This window comes from Pavona decussata, unplaced genomic scaffold, assembly GCF_977016875.1.
Source record: "Pavona decussata unplaced genomic scaffold, jaPavDecu1.1 SCAFFOLD_258, whole genome shotgun sequence".
In the NCBI taxonomy this organism is placed as follows: Eukaryota; Metazoa; Cnidaria; class Anthozoa; order Scleractinia; family Agariciidae; genus Pavona; species Pavona decussata.
The window spans coordinates 505,784-523,276 of record NW_028145661.1 but is presented as its reverse complement, the minus strand read 5'-3'; the positions used below and the strand labels follow the sequence as shown (position 1 = coordinate 523,276).

At 38.4% G+C, this 17,493-nt stretch overlaps 2 protein-coding genes across 3 annotated transcripts; both read left to right on the top strand.

Moving 5' to 3' along the window:
- The first annotated feature begins 133 nt into the window (after positions 1 to 133).
- On the top strand, positions 134 to 6,058 carry LOC146456328 (CD320 antigen-like). Of its 2 annotated transcripts, none has more exons than XM_085093230.1 (9): positions 134 to 201; positions 325 to 396; positions 2,452 to 2,533; positions 3,293 to 3,343; positions 3,460 to 3,579; positions 4,174 to 4,239; positions 4,607 to 4,729; positions 5,247 to 5,372; positions 5,737 to 6,058. In XM_085093230.1, exons 3-9 carry the CDS (start codon positions 2,473 to 2,475, stop codon positions 5,901 to 5,903), a joined length of 714 nt encoding a protein of 237 aa, XP_084949356.1. In that variant the 5' UTR covers positions 134 to 201; positions 325 to 396; positions 2,452 to 2,472; the 3' UTR covers positions 5,904 to 6,058. The 2 variants fall into 2 exon arrangements, with proteins under 2 accessions (XP_084949356.1, XP_084949357.1); XM_085093231.1 differs by having other exon boundaries at positions 149 to 201; positions 325 to 357.
- Positions 6,059 to 8,995: 2,937 nt separating this feature from the next.
- On the top strand, positions 8,996 to 17,188 carry LOC146456327 (uncharacterized). Its single transcript, XM_085093236.1, has 9 exons — positions 8,996 to 9,181; positions 11,554 to 11,853; positions 12,152 to 12,191; positions 12,715 to 12,849; positions 13,388 to 13,598; positions 14,339 to 14,493; positions 15,210 to 15,324; positions 16,037 to 16,130; positions 16,456 to 17,188. The coding sequence occupies exons 1-9, from the start codon at positions 9,091 to 9,093 to the stop codon at positions 16,815 to 16,817; spliced, it is 1,503 nt and encodes a 500-aa protein (XP_084949362.1). The 5' UTR covers positions 8,996 to 9,090; the 3' UTR covers positions 16,818 to 17,188.
- The last annotated feature ends 305 nt before the right edge of the window (positions 17,189 to 17,493 follow it).

Genomic DNA, 17,493 nt, shown 5'->3' with positions numbered 1-17,493 from the left:
TAATGACCCTTGAAGTACCGCTATCTGGATTATAAAGAGGTCTTCTATCTTCCGTAGACAACCACCTGTTGATGTGTCAAAAGCCATATCAGAAGGCCAGGGAAATAACGTATGCATAACAGATTAAAATCAAATTTATCGTAACGTTTACTATACTCCAGCAATAAGGGATTTTTCTGTCAATTTTTCGACTATTTCAAGGTAAGAAATTTACATTTTGGCATTGTTTTTCTCCCAAATCGAATTTATGGTATTTTAGGAGAAAATTTATACTCTGTTTAAAGGCCAAATAACTGTCTGAATCGTATAATGATCGATATTCAGGTGGACGGGACTTTCGTGGTTTTGCAACATGCGGTGAGCTGGATTGTCGTTAAATTAACTAGCCAAATTAATGTAAGTAAAATTGTTGTTGTTCGTAATCTTTCCGTTTATCAATGCCTGAGACCACTCCACTTCCAAATAGTTATTGCCAGAGAGAAAACGCCAGTATTTCTAAAACGTCTTACACTCCGCCTACAGCACTAGCGAGGCCTTGATCACTGAACAGGAATAATCGATAGAATGAAACTCTATATTGATATAGTTTTGGAGGATTGTGGAAATCGGGAGATAAAATATGTTGTATTATAGAAGTAATGCGTTTAATTTAGTGTAAATGTTATCTCTCGTCCAGTTAAATGGTGTGTCCAAATGAAGACTGCTTGTTAATGCCAATTTGTCGCCTAGTCGCTGAGACCCTTAATAGGGGTCTGCGCCATTTCGTGAAAGAATCAATGTTTTCTCTTTCTGTTATTGCTACTCATATTGCTATTTACACTGTTGCAATATACTAATTGTTATATTTGCATACCGCGAAAGAAACTGCTTCTTAATTAAGGCAGCATTTATCTTAACTCCTAGTTGGCCGTCCATGTTGCCTAGTGCGAGTTTTACCAGTTCGTACAATCGTGCCACCAGCTTCGAAGCAGGTAGCACTCAATGGCCACTCAGCCACCCATTGAGGCCAAGCAGGTCTCTTCAGCGTTTGAGAGATGTTCAATCCTCGGAAATCACTATTTGTGTTATCTTCTTACTCTGACCAAAATCCGACTCCTTTTTTCAACCATTGTAGCACTTTATAGTCAAAATGAATATACCCCCTGCTAGTTAATTTTGTGTCCTCACATTTAATGTTCAATGTTTGCACTTCCATCTTCTTATCTTATTCACTCTCTCATGACCATCAGTCATGATCAGTTTTAAGTCATCAAAACTCACTTCAAACTAAACCTTACCCTAACCCTACATTGAGGAAGATGAAACAACGTCCCATTCTCTTAAATAATAAATCAAATCAACGCGGTGGTTGTTTTTTTCTTTGTACACGGTGCTTTTACATGAACTTGCAAACGATTCATCGGGGTCCTGGGCAGCGGATTCCGGCGTCTTTTGCGCGTGCGCATATTTTGTAAAATCCGATAACTGAAGGCTTCATGGAAAAAATGTAAGCGAAAGAAGTATTAGATATTGCCCTTGTCCTCTTTGACCATTCATTGACGAACTGTTTGGCCTTTTGCAATTTGAAACACCATTTTTAAATTTCCATGTGCTGTTTGCTTCTTGTGAAATCCAATTTCTTCGGAATGGTTTTTCAATATCAAAACACTCAGTTGACCGTTAGGGTTTTGTCTTACCAAATTAGGTGTTTCTGATGCCTGAATCGGGTTTAAGGTAACAAGCTTTGATATTACTTGGCATACCCGCAATCTTTTTTGATAACACTTTCTCTCGCGATTTTATTTATCATCCTCTCTTGTTTAGACCTTAGCAACAAAGGCGACCTTAAGGCTCCCGGAAAGCAGAGCTCTTGTTCTGTAATGATGTGGCAAAAAGAATAGAATAAGCTAATGTTATCGAAGGCGTTACAGTATCCTTTCGGCGGTATACGAAGGGTGCATATTACACAATTACGACAAAAGTAATGACAGGCAAGTTTAAGTGCTTCTCTCAAACCTGCCGTAATATTTCTAACGTTTTATTTGCTATGTAGCTTGGAGCTCGCGGTCTTCGTAGATATTGAAGAAAGCGAGGGGAAATCAGTACCAGAGGAGATCAGTAGCTCATTTCTCAAGTTCTGCCATAGAAAACACCCGGAAATGAGAGCAATAAACACTTCTCTTCAAAACACTGCTGTCTGTAGTTTTAGACTAACTGCACCACGTACGTTCCATGTTGTGAAATTATTGCTACTCCACGCCACGCCTTTTTTCTATATATATCTCTACCAAAAATTGATTTTTCTATCACAGTCGTTCTGATAAAGATATCTTTACAACCTTATAATCTTATGGTATTATAATTATAATTATAATTATAATCATAATATAAAATATTCGTTTTGTCCATAAGTATACAAATTGTTTTAACGGTGCAATGCTTTTTATTTTATTTTTTTTCACCTACGTGCAGGATAAACTAAGCGTTTTGACGATGCACCGCGCTTTACTGACGTTCGCTTTGTTTTTTGCTGTTTTAGACACCAAATGTACAGGTGAATAACTTTAAGATACTCTTAACGATACTAAAATAGTACTCCAGTATCATTAATTATCTTTTCATTGATGGTATAGGATTAGAGTACAAGTGCGAAATTGAGTGCGATAGACTTCTTTACGTTGCTGACCAGTAGGGAACGAGGATTCAGTTTAGTACGGGACACTAACTTTCAAAGGTTGAATCCGTGCTTTACCCAATATTTATATGACACAAATTAATAACGAATCAGATAATTAACTCTGCAGTGTATGATGAAGTGTTGAGGAAGTGAGCCAATTAAATTCCTTCTGAGCGTTAGCCCCTGAGTGAGAGAATGGAAGACAACACGAGGGAAAGAAAAAAACTCTACATCGGTGGGAATCGAACCCACGAGCTCTGGATGTGATCAACAGTTCCTCTACCAAGCCAGAAGGGGGGGAAGTATGTGAGTGATTGTGGTGGTAGTTGCGAATGTGAAGAGTACAATATGAATGTTGCGCCGCTAGCAATGAAGGCCGCTTGTTCACCATAACTTTGCAAATTCAAGGCCTACTAATTGAAGCTATAACATGTATGTTTCACGACAAAGTCACATTTTTATCAACAATTATGTCAGTGTATTTGTCATCTTGAAAATTTGAAAGAAAGTACAGTTGCACTGAAGGCCTCCACAACTGATTATTGTTATTTATCCTAGTAGTCGGTGGTATTTATTTTGATTTTGCTTGTATCGGCTCTTTACGGAAAGCTAATGTTGTGCTTTTGCTTTTTATAGATGCCAAATCGTACGTGAGGGATAGAAAGTACACAGAAAATCCTGGAAAAGGTACAAAATAATATCCTACAACGTTTCAGCCACTCGATAACATTTTTAGGTGATTTAAGAAAAACCTTTGTCAAAAAACTAAATCAGGGCTGAATCAGCTTTGTTTGTTGCCACAGGAGACTGTTCCAATAATCGCTACAGGTGCGAGGGTGGAAACAAATGCATTCCTCTAAAATGGATCTGTGATGGCGTTGATGATTGTGATGATAAACTCGATGAGAGAAACTGCTTCACTGGTAAGAGAACAAGTAACCCATCTTAAAGTGAGTTAGAATTATATGACGCGGTTACTTGAGGAAGCATTGACAGCACTCCTAGTTGTAGCCTATAGCTTTTATTTCTTCTTCAACGGCTACACCCCACGAAAATCAAAGCCTTTCCTTTGATTACCTTTCCTTCGGATTCTAATGCCGAGTCAAACAGTACTGAAGCAAGAACATTCAGGGTAGTATAAGAGGCAAAGACTCCCGTAGCATTTCAATTGTATGAACCGAGATTTGGAGCCCAGCCATAATTGCTCTTACCAAGACTTCTTAACTTTCTCACAGCGCTGTTTAAACTAAAGTTTTGCCTGTTTTAAAATCTGAATACGGTATTGGTTACGCTTCCTTAGTCAAGCGCTCTTCAGGATTAAGACTAACTAGTTCCTCAGAGAACCCTCACAAGAATAATTCTGGATATAAAAATAATTAGATTTCATTCCATTTTGATTCCTAAGCACATTTACCTCTATGTGTACGTTATTTCAGATTATGCACTTTTTGGCCCTCTCAGAAAGTAGAAACTTAAAGAGCCAGGTACATTATTCGTTTCTGTTCCTTTTTGTACAGTTAACTCAAAGCAAACCGAAGTGTCCCAGGATGCTTCAGTCAGCACAAGCAGATCTACAGTCAGTGGTAAGCATCTATAAACTGATCATCATAAAAATGTAAGATTAAAATCTTCTCATCAATGCTTTCGTGAATTTCTGTGATGGAAAGAATAAGGAAATATAAGGAGGAAGGGAAAATCACCAAAAAGACATTATTGAATAAGGCTGCCTTACACTGCCTTTCAAATTCACAGCAATTTTAGACACCAGTGCCTGGTTATTTAAATATATAAATTGTATAAATTGTACTCAAACCAATACATTTTATCCACTGGTTAGCGACTTATCCATTGGATAAAGCTGTCCGCTTTTTAAACAACCAGGGCCAGTACTTTCCATGTCTCTGAACAAAGGACTAAACAAACCCTTATTAATTTCATCGTAAATTTTAGGATGTCCGAGGAGTACATATTCTTGCGACAAAGGCGAGAAATGCCTTCTTCTAAGTTCTTTGTGCGACGGCCTCAGTGATTGTCACGATGGCACAGACGAGAAGAACTGTCCGCTTAATCCCGGTAAGTACACATACAAATGATGCCCGGTAACGTAACAATAAAAAATGATAAAAGGACATAATATTCCGTCCACCTCTTTTCTTCCAGCGGACCAGAAACACACGAGTCTTTGCAGTGTTATGCAACTCATGAAAGCTAAGCTCGTAAGCTAAAAACTCAGGAGTATACGAAGGTTATCGTGATCACCAATCATTGTACAGTACGCCTTTCTTCAGCTCGTTTCAAGGCTTGCGCGTGGGTTTTGTATACGCGTGAAGCGAGTGTCAATAGCTGTTTTTGAGGATGTCCTTTCTTGGCTTAATAAGTGAGGTGCGGCTTCCAAGAGTAGCCCACTCCACTAACAAACTTCTCAGAGGTCAATGTAACTGACATTTCTTCTCATTTATTGACGAAGCACAAGAAACTTGTAATGTTATAGTAATCGAATTATAACCGACTACCATGAGCCTTCCTTAGAATACAATGTCTATAGAGTTGAACTTTATTGTTGTTTTTTGTTTGTTAATTTTCCTCACAGTTTGTGAGACCAACAAATTCTCATGTGATGAGAACGCCAAATGCTTACCTCTGACCTGGGTGTGCGACAGCATCAACGATTGCAAGGACAACACAGATGAGCACAACTGTCCGCAGCGGAGGACTGGTAAGGAGAAATTAAACGCTAAAGCAGCTACAAGAAAATTAATTTTGTTCCTAAATTGTTACTCAGATTTAGCAAGTACATGCGAAGACGACATAAAGGACCCATCAATACACCCCTTTAATACTTTTTCTTGTTGTATTATTATTTCTTTTTGTATTTCACTGCACGCCTCGATTAGCTTTCGCTACAAAGTTGATAAATGTACAATAACGATTGATTGATTGATTGATCGATCGATCGATCGATCGATCGATCGATTGATTGATTGATTGATTGATTGATTGATTGATTGATTGATTGATTGATTGATTGATTGATTGATTGACTGATTGATTGATTGTCCGTCTGCTTTATTTTGCCACAGCCAAATCTATGGCTCGCGCTGCGGAGGAAGCAGCAATAACAGCTGCCCAGGAAGCCAAACGTGCGGCGTCCATGGCTCAAGAATTGATGTTAAAGGCTAAGGAAGCCGCCGAGAAAGCTACGCGAGCCATGGAAATTGCAGAGGCCAACGAACGAAAGAAATTATAACGAAATCAAACAACCTTTTTTTTCTTATTCAAGCAATGCTATGAAAATCCTTTTTTTAGGCTGTTCAGGTATCAGTTTACCACAGTAATGTATAGTAAGTATAACGATCAACCTCACTCAGAGGGGTGATGTGAATAAACACTTCTCAACCTTTGTTCACCGCATAAATAACATGTTTTGAGTCTATACAACTGTAAAAAATCTGAAAAATACGCAACACGGAATAGCCACTTAGCCGCCACTGTAAAAAAATGAAAAGAATTGGTGGAATGGTGTACAAAGTATATCAAATAAAGACTAGTGTAATTATTTGCTTAAATATGTAACAAGAAATGTCACCAATTTTATTCAAACTTTGTGGTATCTAACAACGTTTTCAATAAACAATTGAAGGCAAAGAAAGATTGAAAAGTTGAATAAAGAATTTTCATAAAAAAAGTTTTCGTAACAAGTGACGCCTCATTTTAAATTAATTGTTTTTGATGCATATATTAAGTTGTGGTTAGGTTTCATGCGCACGATGGATTCCAATTTGTGATGGAAGTCTCAGGGGAATAAAAAACTTTTATTCTCACATCAAGCCTTGGCCGGACGCGAATTCAGTACGAGGCTTACCGTGCACAAACAAGCTTTTTATTCTCCTGAGACTCAACTGAGTAAGAGTACAACTTCTTAAATCTAGTTTGCGTAGTTCAAATGACCGCTTGTCACACCAGGCTTGTTTCTTGCGCCTCCTTATTGGCTGGTAAACAACGGGAATTAGTGAGAGTTCTGGGGACGTGACAAGCCTGAAATTTGAAAGTCGTACTGGAACTCAATCTCGTACCTGTACACTGATATGAAGGACCCTATTGATAAGTTGAACGAACACGCAATTGGCTAAATTAAAAAATTAAAAAATCTCTTTATTTAAGTGTCAATGCATTTAGCGCAGAGCACTAATTGGGAACACTATCCAGATCGAATTAAACTTGGCTTTAGTCCATAGGAAGGGTTTAAGGCAGCGCAAACGATCTTAGCAACGCGGGGAGAAAACAACAATTTCGCAGCGCGTGCACTAAACAGGACGATCCACGCGTGACAGCAATACTGTATTACCGCTGACCGGTAGTGGCACAGGTTTAATGTTTCCTTTATTGTTGTTGTTGATGTTGTTGTTTTTTAAACTATCGCTTACGTTAAGGTACCATTTATCGTTTATTGTATCGAAAACTAAGGCTGGAGTTTTTCAATTTATTTAGATAAAATGTATTTAAATAAAACCGGCTCCGTACGCAGGGCAACACGGCTGAGCGACCTTCTGGCAGCCTGTGGATTTTCATTGTTGTAAACTACCCGATGGTTATGATTTGTATCGTCTTCCTTCTAATGGTCTTCCATGAAACTTTTCTTCTTGGGTAGCCTGAGGATTTTCAGTGATTTGTTCAAAACGTGGAACGCGGTGCATTTTATTAGATAGCCTAGTATGCTTCATTTGTGACTACTTAGCTTTATTAATAAAGAAACAAAGATATTGTACTGTTTCAATTTCATTGCCTCTTTACTTTAACTAAAGACATGGCATCCAGATAAATGGCGCTTATTACTGCGCTGTTAGCGTGTCAGTACAATTTCATGAAAATTGTAAATAAGATCAAAGATGAATGAATGATGATAATCTTTAATGAGGATGCCAACTTCACTTTATAAAAACTAGAAAAAAAAACTATAATACTGTGTAAAAACTACAGAAGGGTCCTTTTTTAAGACTAAGCCATTAAAGATCAAACTATCGATTCAAGGTACATGGTGTTGGTAAATAAAAATAACTGTCCGCAATGCTACAAACGTACTGAGATTTTTGCCAGCGATAAATCGGCAATCATTTCTATGTAGCAACCAGGCGCTCCGCATCTTCAAATTGACCCGAGATATTGGAGCCTCGACTTGGTTATTTTCTGTCATTTGTCCCTGTAACAATATTTGCGTTTCAGTTGATTTTCGTCTGGTGGCATTAGCCACCTGCTCTCTTCGTCTGTTTGGTGAGTTCTTTGAAATCACCGAGGAACTGTCCGTTTGAATTATCAACAGGAAACAAACTTTAAATAACATGATATCAATGACCTGAATTTCGTTGCCCTTGGAAAACTGCTCCCGGGACGGAACTGGTAGAGCCTGATACAGGTATCCTAAAGAGCGTCAATCGCCCAGTTTTTGAGTGATTGACGGAGTAGCCTAGGGTATGGCCGTTGGCCATACGTCGACTCCATTTCGTTTTCTCAAATTTTCCTTTGCAAGTTCTTTGGAAGAATTTTTGTTACTTTTGTCCTCGGAGAAAGTGATTAGAACAAACTTTATCGGCCGCGTATTTGGAAAGTCTGCGGATATATGTTTAAAAGGTACTATGAATAAAACGCGAATGGAATTCGAAAGTCTTGCAATGTTTTGGATTTTTGCTCTCCTCTGTCCGGCACATCAAAATATTGAAGTTGATCAGTTGATCACACGGATCATACACTGCTGATCCAGCATGTTAGCTGACTGCCTTGTCTTAATTCTTGGTTGCAAACTAGTAAAGCTAGGTTAGCTTCTAAGTTGTTATACATGTAGCGTTACAAGGCTTCCCAAACATGGCAGCAACTGTGCCGATTTAAGAACAACAAAGAATGGCTGGTCAATGGCTTGACTTTGGGTCTTCACTGGGATCACCTCGTCAACTTTAAGGAGAATCCAGTCTAGACATAGACGGCATCTTTCGTTTTGCAACCGTTCATAAACAAAGTTTCTACAGAGCGTATGAATGTGTCCACAATCGACAAAACTCAATTCAACAATCTCCCTCTTCCGTCACTAATGACGGTTCATAGAAGAAATGTGAAAGTGCAACCTACTTCCGGTGATTCCAACGGCCAATTAGAATTGCTTTCAAACCCAACAGCCAATCAAAGTTGCGGCCACATTTCGGCCGTATTGCACGACGTCTTGTGGGAGATTAAATCAGGTCCAAGTTTAGAGAGCGACCAACTAAGAAAACATAAGAGCGCTACTAAAATTGGGCCTGACTACAGGCTATGAAAGCAAACAGTCTGGTAAGGTTTTTGTGTGACCGTTTGCTGGCGTACAAAAACACAAACAGCAGCTGCCTTACACTTTTGCTCAAGTCGTATGAACCAACCTTCTTCTAGCAGGAAAGAACAGAAATTACCAGATGTCATTCACTATTGGAACCGCTATTAACTGGTCATACATGCTTAAATTCCTAATTATTCTGCTTGTCTCAATCGCTCAGTTGTCTGCAGGTAAGTCCAAAAGCTCTGTAACTTATCTTATCAACAAATAGTAAAAAGACCTGGTTGTTCGTTGTTTGGTAACCGAGTTACACATGCTATCTACACCCTACGAGACAAGATTTAACATTTCTTATTTACAGAAACTCAAATCGTCACCTAACTAAGATATATCAACCATAAAATAGCCATTATTTTGCTTTAAGTTAAAAGGCTCGTAGGAATAATCGGAGTGATATTGTTTGTATCTCTATTAGCCATATTAGCCAATTCACTGGTTTTTTTTTGTTTCTCTACCGTTAAGTTACCAAAAGTTTGCAGAAAAATGTCACTGTAATCATATATCTGAGCTGATTTTCCAGAAGGTGGCTACAGAAATTGACGTTTTTGTTAACTTTTCTTAAGATATTTATTTATTTATTATTTTTTTAGCGTCTCCTATTGAATTTCACCTCAGTAAGTAAATAGATTACAAGAGTCATTAGCAAATATTTATAAAAACAAAATATTTTTCCCTCCCCCCCCCCCTTCCTCCCTCCCTCCCTCCCTGATTTGTTAACCTAGCCCCACTCTCTCTCAAACGTCTTTTAACCGCTCAACGATTTGGCTTTAAATTCGGCGCTAGCGTTTCGTTTGGCTTCCTGGAGCAAAGTTTTCCTTAGGACATCATTAAGTCTAGTGAGGTAAGAAGTCTTACGAGTGCAGTTCCTGCCTCGTCTAATATGCTTGCTACCAGTAGTCCTCTTTTAAGCTAAACGGGTAACTTTCAGTTACTCAGGCTTGGACTATTAAAGGCTTGTATATTGTGGGCTTTACTTGAGGTGGTGACAGTCTTTGGCTTTAAAAAGTAGTTCTTAGGGATGAGTTCTTTTCGGGCAACCTGAAATTTTCGCGAATTGTTGAGCCAACCAAAGACTTAGTATATTTTTGTGGTGGAAAAGGGCGCTAACCCTTCCCTTTTCAAATGTTGATTTCTACATCCGGGACTTAAGCTGATATGGAAAACACTAGCAAGAATGGGCAAGGATTTTCTCTTCAAGAAGCGTGAGTTTGAAAAGCTATTCTATTATTTTTCGCCGTTATAACTGTAGCGTTGTTAGGCTAGTCATCGATTAGTCGAGAAGTGCGATTTTGTAGAAGGCTAGTCTTGAGCGCTTACAGACCGGGTTTTGGTTGAGATTTAAGATGCGTTAGCGCCGTTAATAATTACCAAGTGTCACACTTGTTTAGTTGGATCAAAGGTCATGTCTCATTTCACTCAGGTGTCAATGTCACGTCTAATTCCAAAGAAAAGCCCCTCTTTTCTCTTGCATAGTATTTCCTGACCTTACTTTCTTGTGATGAACCGTAACTGGAGTATTGTTAATGACTAACATATTCCTTCAGCTTAGAAAGTCTCAAAATGTACTCAATTTCAGTAGCCACCTTTTTGAAAATCAGCTCAGATATAAGTAACATTCTAGAAGAGATAGAAAGCCTAGCGTATAAACTGGCATATAAACCCTCTCGGGTTAATGTTTGTTTTAAGAACATCAAAGTTCCATGAGGCAGCTTTTGGCCAATTGTCCCTCGATAGAAACACTTTTTTAATTTACAGATCTCCATATTAAACTTTACTTGAAGGCGAAAGCTTGAAATGAAAAAGACGAGCAGCCAGCGTACAGGAAAAAAATACAAAGAAATCAACAATAAATGCAGGTTTTTTTCACCGACGAGTACTGTCCATTCGGGCATTTTCGTCGGAATGGCATTTTGTGCTGATAGTGTCTCTCAGCGGATGAACACTATCACATCACGTGGTTAATTTAAACCAATCAGACTAAGATAAAATTTAAGGTGGACCGATAATAGCGATAGAAAGCTTAGCCAGTGAGAGCGAAGCTCCCAAGCGAGGAAACGATTATCGTGACAAAGAAAGTCACGAGAAGTCAGAGTCAGTAACATCCAATGTTTACCAAGAATATGGTGAACCGTGCTACCAATGAGAAATGTGGCCAAGTGACTCAGCGTACCAGATTAACATACTATAAAAGAAACTTTGCACTTACGTGGGAAGGGTACGCCAAGAACAATCAGGAAACTTATTTTCTATTTTACTCAATCTCTGGGTAACAACTATGGAGCCTTGACCCATGCTTGAACTTCGCTAAAAAAAAACAATGTCTAATTATTGGCATTTTAGGAGTCACCATTAATTCTGAACAGTTGTACGTTACCTGCCGTAAAAAGGTTTCGTCCGTTTCTTTTAGTTTGCTATTAGCCAAGTTCTACAGTTATCGGAGCAAATTAGCTACTTATCATATAATCAGGCACAAAACTCAACCAAGTTTGATAACCATATTCTCCTGTTTATGATTAACTAACTCCTTCTTTTCTATTTTTAGCAAAACATTGGAATTTCACGCAAGCACTTGCGATCCTAGACGTCATTGAACAAAGATTGGATGCTAAACCTTCACAAAGGCATCTTATTCCTTTGCTTTACAGTATCAAACGTCGCCTCGTTCACTTCGAAAGAACTTCGATAAACAAAACGTACTCTGTCCTCAGTTCTGTTTTACAAAAGGATGCTGCACCTATAAACAGAGAATTCATTGGCCGAAAAGGAATAAAGTTCCATGAGGCAGAGGGAGTGAACACATTTAAGGGTCATAAAGTTATTCATATCCACGACGATGTTGAAGGTAATAGTTTTTTTCAAATAGTCTGCCAAAAAATAGCTCAGGAAAAGATATATGTTAAATACTGCTTCAATGCAAAGCTTACATTCATAGGATTCTTATGAATCCGAACCGGTTGTACAGGCTGTAAGGGCGGCGTCTTCTTGTAGTGAATAAATTCGAACTATACCCCATTCTCTCCCAGGCTGAATAGCCTTGCATCTCCTTTCTTTAAAGGAGACTCAGGAATCTCCTCTCTTTTTTTAGTTCCACGAATGTTGCTTGTTTTAACTATTTGCTTACACGGACTTTGTATCTTTAGGAAGACTAGGAAAGTGGACAGTTCTTCAAGCAATGGAAAAGTAGGTACATATAACAAACAAAAAGAACCCGACAAAAAAATTCATTGTTTGTTCATAAATACTCACTAAAATTCAAAGACGCACCGTATAAGGGACTGAAACATTATGTACAGCAAATTTTAAAACGTCGACCCATTTAAATAATCCACTAGTATGTACGAATCGTTGAACAACAAATTAAACGTGGAGAATGTGGGACAGTTAGAAAATGCTCGAGACTAAATATTACAAAGAAAAAGAAGAGTCGTACAGGATAAAGAGTAAAAGAGACCCTGATTTTATAGAATATGTCAGACGATATAATGAAATCGTGCACTGTTAATCAATGCAACCTGTTGACACCCAGCTGCTGACCATGAATTCTCTCTCTCTCTCTCTCTCTCTCTCTCTCTCTCTCTCTCTCTCTCTCTCTCTCTCTCTCTCTCTCTCTCTCTCTCTCTCTCTCTCTCTCTCTCTCTCTCTCTCTCCGGTAATTTCACTTAAATTTTCCATGGTAATAATTTTAAACTTAAACTCCGTTTAGGCTTTTAGAAATTATTCCATCTAAATTAACGGAGGCAGAAAGAATTTGTCGCCCAGGCCCTCTTCACGACAGGCGGATTTCCCACAAACCCACATGGAAAAAATGTCTTATCTTGGGTGATTCAATCAGCATCGGGTAGGCGTGTGAATATTCACAAGTTTATGTGCTTTCAATGAATGACTTAGATGAATACTGTGATCCTATTACAGTGCAACGAACTCTACCGAGGCCACCGAAGAAACCGACACTTTGAAATTTAAAGATATGTTCTCGTTTTTCATTGGTTTACAAACTACCAAACCCAGACTCCTTTGTTGTAAAGGGGACCTGTGATTGGCTGATCAATATTGGTTGGCCACGGTTGAGTTCGTTGCACTGTAAAATACGTTACAAACAAATTTAAAATTCAACATTGTTTGAGGAATTCCACTGAAAGGAAAAGCCGTGCCAACGGCAATCTCACTCGTTCACTTATTTGTCTAGCATCCTACCGCTGTACCGTTACCTTTAATCGTCATGTATTTTGTCTCCATCCGGCATGCAATCAACTGCAATTCTACTTCTATGAACGTGTAATCAATTTGTGACTGTTCAGTTCCTGGGTGGGTAATGTGCCCTTCGCCAGGTTAAGAAACAAGAAAACAAGGTGAACTATCAATATTTTCATTTTCAGGTATCAAGATTACGTCGCTGAATTGCTAGCAGGAGATTGTGTTGTGCATCATGCTCCTTGGGCAGGGGACGGAGGGAACCTGGACACGCGTTATATTCTTCAATGTCTACCGCTGCTTCTGTCATCAAGTGTTTATGAGCCTGTTAAATATGACGTCATTTTATTTAACGCTGGCCTTCATGATGTTGATTGCTGTAATTTTCCAAAAGAGGTAAAAAGACAAATGAAAATACGCCTTCCATCCGCGGGTCTCTCTCTCTCTCCTTCGACTCCTAGGGAATGGGGACGACATCAACTGCTTCCGGTAAAAATTATACGATGTTAGTGTCAGAAAATCAAAATTCAAAACGGGTGCAGGAACGTTATTCAAACAAAATTAACTTCTGAAAGGGTAACTTTTTTAGGAAACTTCGTTTCAGCAAGCTCAAGAACTTCCAAACATAGAATATCATTTTTAAAATGAAATAGCCCATGTGACAGTTCTGCGCTTGGTGAATCCTTGAGTGGAATCGAGGTTGCAGTTCCCTTTGTTTTGATGCAAGCCTCATTGTTATTTATATGTAAATCTCGTAGTTCTTACGCTAACTAGTTTTATTTACATGTGAAAACTATTGAGGTGTGTATCAAAACAAGCACAGTGGCACTTCAGTTTCTTTCATCATTAATAACAGCTGCAATCATTTCAGCTGGAATAGGTCATTTACAGTTGTGTGCTTAGTGACCTGGCCTTTGATTGGAAGCGAAACTGGAGGTAACCTTATGTTGATACAAACCTCACTGTTTTTCATATGTAAATGCAAACTAGTTAGAATAAAAACAGCATGATCTACTATTGAAAAGTAGTGTGGTTTGTATCAAAGTAAAGTCACCCCCAGCCTTGTTTACAATCCAAGGCCAGGTCTCTAAGAACACAACTGTAAAATGGGCTATTATTTTATGTTAATTTTTCAGTATGTTCCCCTGAGGAAATACGCGGATAATTTGAAGAAAATAAAGAAGATCCTGTTAAAAACTGGTGCTGTGGTGGCTTTCGCAACCTCCACACCTGTTCCATTTAACAAAACAATAAACAAGAGACTTCAAAAGTACAATGAGGCTGCAAAAAGGTAAGCTCTCAGTAATGTGATGATGTTCCTAATCAGTATAACTTTCCTCCACGCGGACTGTTTTCTCCTGAGGAAAGGTGGCGTACCGTTCTATCGTCGGTAAAAGATATTAACTGCCAATTTAATTTTTTTATTAGTTGATGACGGGTGCTTACCACCCGGATGGAAATTTTCGGCATAAACACGAAATGATTTAGCTTGTCCAGAAGATGGATAACATGCAAAAGGTATGATGAACATCAGTTGTAAATCCCAAAAGGAGTAATAAAAATGCATCACTTTGACCAGAAGCCCATAATTTCAGAAGTACTCCAAATGGAGTGATGCATACCATTTGATTTTCCAACTGGAATTTTCGGGTTTTCCATGTAAATGGTAAGCACCCGACATTTCAAGCGTCACTCCTCTTTGTTGGGGAATATATATAAATAAAAATTTTGCCATTAAATATATCTAATTTAATTGTGAAGGTTTTGCATCTGTAATATATACAGATTCATTTTTTCCCTAATTTTAATTGTTCTCTAAGGAGTAACTTTAATGCAAAATTTTCATTTATCAAAGTACCGTCTTTGTTGACGTAGCTCGACAAGACGGGCTCACCCACGCTCGTATCAGTATTAAAATGTTTACACAAGTCATTAACATGCTAAAAAAAGGGAATTCAAAAGTGCTAACTTAAAAATCTAACATGTCTCGTCATGCGATTTATTTAGAGTTATGAAAGATGGTGAACCTATACAAATAATAGATCTTTACAAAAAAGTCGTCAAAGCATGTGATGGCGTCCCGTTGAGGAAGTGTGATAAATTCCTACCCCAGCCAAACGTGGTATGTGATATGATGATTTATGTATGCCCTCTTGCTAACGATTTCACAAGTTCAAAAGTGGACGATTAATTGTTTCTGTAATCAAAAAGAATGTTGTAAAACAATCCGAGCACTATGCACGGTAAAACCGACAATTATTGGCAATGAATCCAAATGGATTTTTCTTTAACAGCTAACAAATAGTTAGCTACGACGTCATCCCTAGGTTTTTCCTGTGAAAAAGATACAGCAAATTCATTTCAGTAACCATCTTTCCAATAAAAGAGATACTCGCGGGAATCTCTGCTATTTCATGATTTAGTATATTTTAGTTATTGTCTATAAAAACACAATAATGTAATTGTTGAACCATAAAAAGAGAATCAGTGCCACCAAAAAGATTTTGTCTTTTTTTTTTTTTTTTTTTTTAAATAAAAAAATAAGGTAAAGACATATATCTTTCTCCGGTGTTAAAAGTTACTTCTTATTGCAACAATTCAAAGTAGCATCAAGAGTAGGCCTAAGGAAAATTGGGCAATTTAAGAATGAACATCCGCGTGCATAAAATGTATGAAATTACTGAGAAGCTAGTATAGAAACTGTCCAATTGACGCGGCGCGTTTCCTGGTAATCCATAAACTTTCCACAAACTGCAAAACCTAATCAGCATATCTAAACTGTAAATAAAACAATTGTACACGAAGAACAAACAATTTTTTTATTATTCTCGCAGCATCTGAGTGGAGATGGTTACATGGCGTTGGCTCATGAAGTTACTGATGGCTTCAAAAGTCTGTTAAAGAAAGGAAGGAAACGTGCCCTGAAAGGTAACATAATTAAAATAATCCAGAAAATCTGACATTGGAAGCTGAAATGTGCCGTTATGTTGTAAAACTGGAGAATGAATTGTAGATTTTTTTTTTCAGTCAGTGACACAGGCATACTCAGGAAAAGACCAGTACGATAGTAAAGCAAGCGAGCCACGCGAATGCGCGCGAAAACTGCTCCCGTGACTGATGGGACGCGACGCGCGAAGGCAAGCCGTGTATCGCGTGTCCTCGCTCTTTAGCAGTTTGCTACCAATGCATTGACTACAATCTTAGAATGACACTTTAATTTATGTATTTCTGTATTCTTTCTTAAATCAAACAGATTCCAAGCCAGAAAGTGCGCCGCGTGATTCACGGTATTGTATAAGAGAAACTCACAAAGGAAAGCAAGACATACAAGGTATCACAGGTTGTCCTGCCAACACCACTTGCTGCCTGAACCAATTTTCGCACTCTTTTATTGGTTGTTGTATGTTGGAGGACGCAATGGATTGTGGGGACAGCTGGCACTGTTGCCCCAAGGGAACTGTTTGTGACCCCAGCTGTTCTATGAAGCAATGCTCATGTCGCAAGGCACCATGGGAATCCTTCTCCGCAAGAACTACGTTTTCTGTTTTGATGAAGTCTCTAAACGTGTTTTGGAATGAAATAACTGCAAATATAGGTCACAGATTGAAAAACTGAAAACAACAGATCATTGAAAATATAAGGACAATTAAAATAGAGCTCTGTAGCTATATGCCAATTTGTGGAACTAATGTTTGAAGATTTTATGAACGGAATATGCAGTAAGAATTAAATACCAATATTAGCAGGAAGATACATCGCTGACTTGTCAAAGAGAGCAATGGAGGTGGGTCTGCTACCGTTTCCCCCCGAACTATAGTCTGCGAGGAACGTTTGATGAGGGCGAGACTGTGGCAACGAGCTCTGAAGCCCTGAGAGAAAAAAATCAGCGCAGCAGCTTCAGCTCGAACATGAAGGATGGTAACTAAAATGATTGATGGTAATCAAATTTCCTACTGCCATAATTTATTCACACTTTCATTGTTATCCTAAAGAAATTAGATGAGATGTTGCATCAAGGACATTAATACAAGGGAAAGGCCATGGGAATGAGGTTGGAAATAATGGAGATAAAAAACACATAAATAAATCTTCCAAACGGTGTGGATAAAAGCAGGCAAACTAGAATTCTGAGAAAATTGACAACTTTTTCGAGTTTTCAAGACATGTCTCGATCGGGCCATCGATCATCATAAGTTGCAAGTGTTCGTTACAATGTGAATTTGAATTATATGTAACCCCTATCCTCACGGATTGACGTATTTTTCAGTATTGGTAACTCCTCACCCCCTTT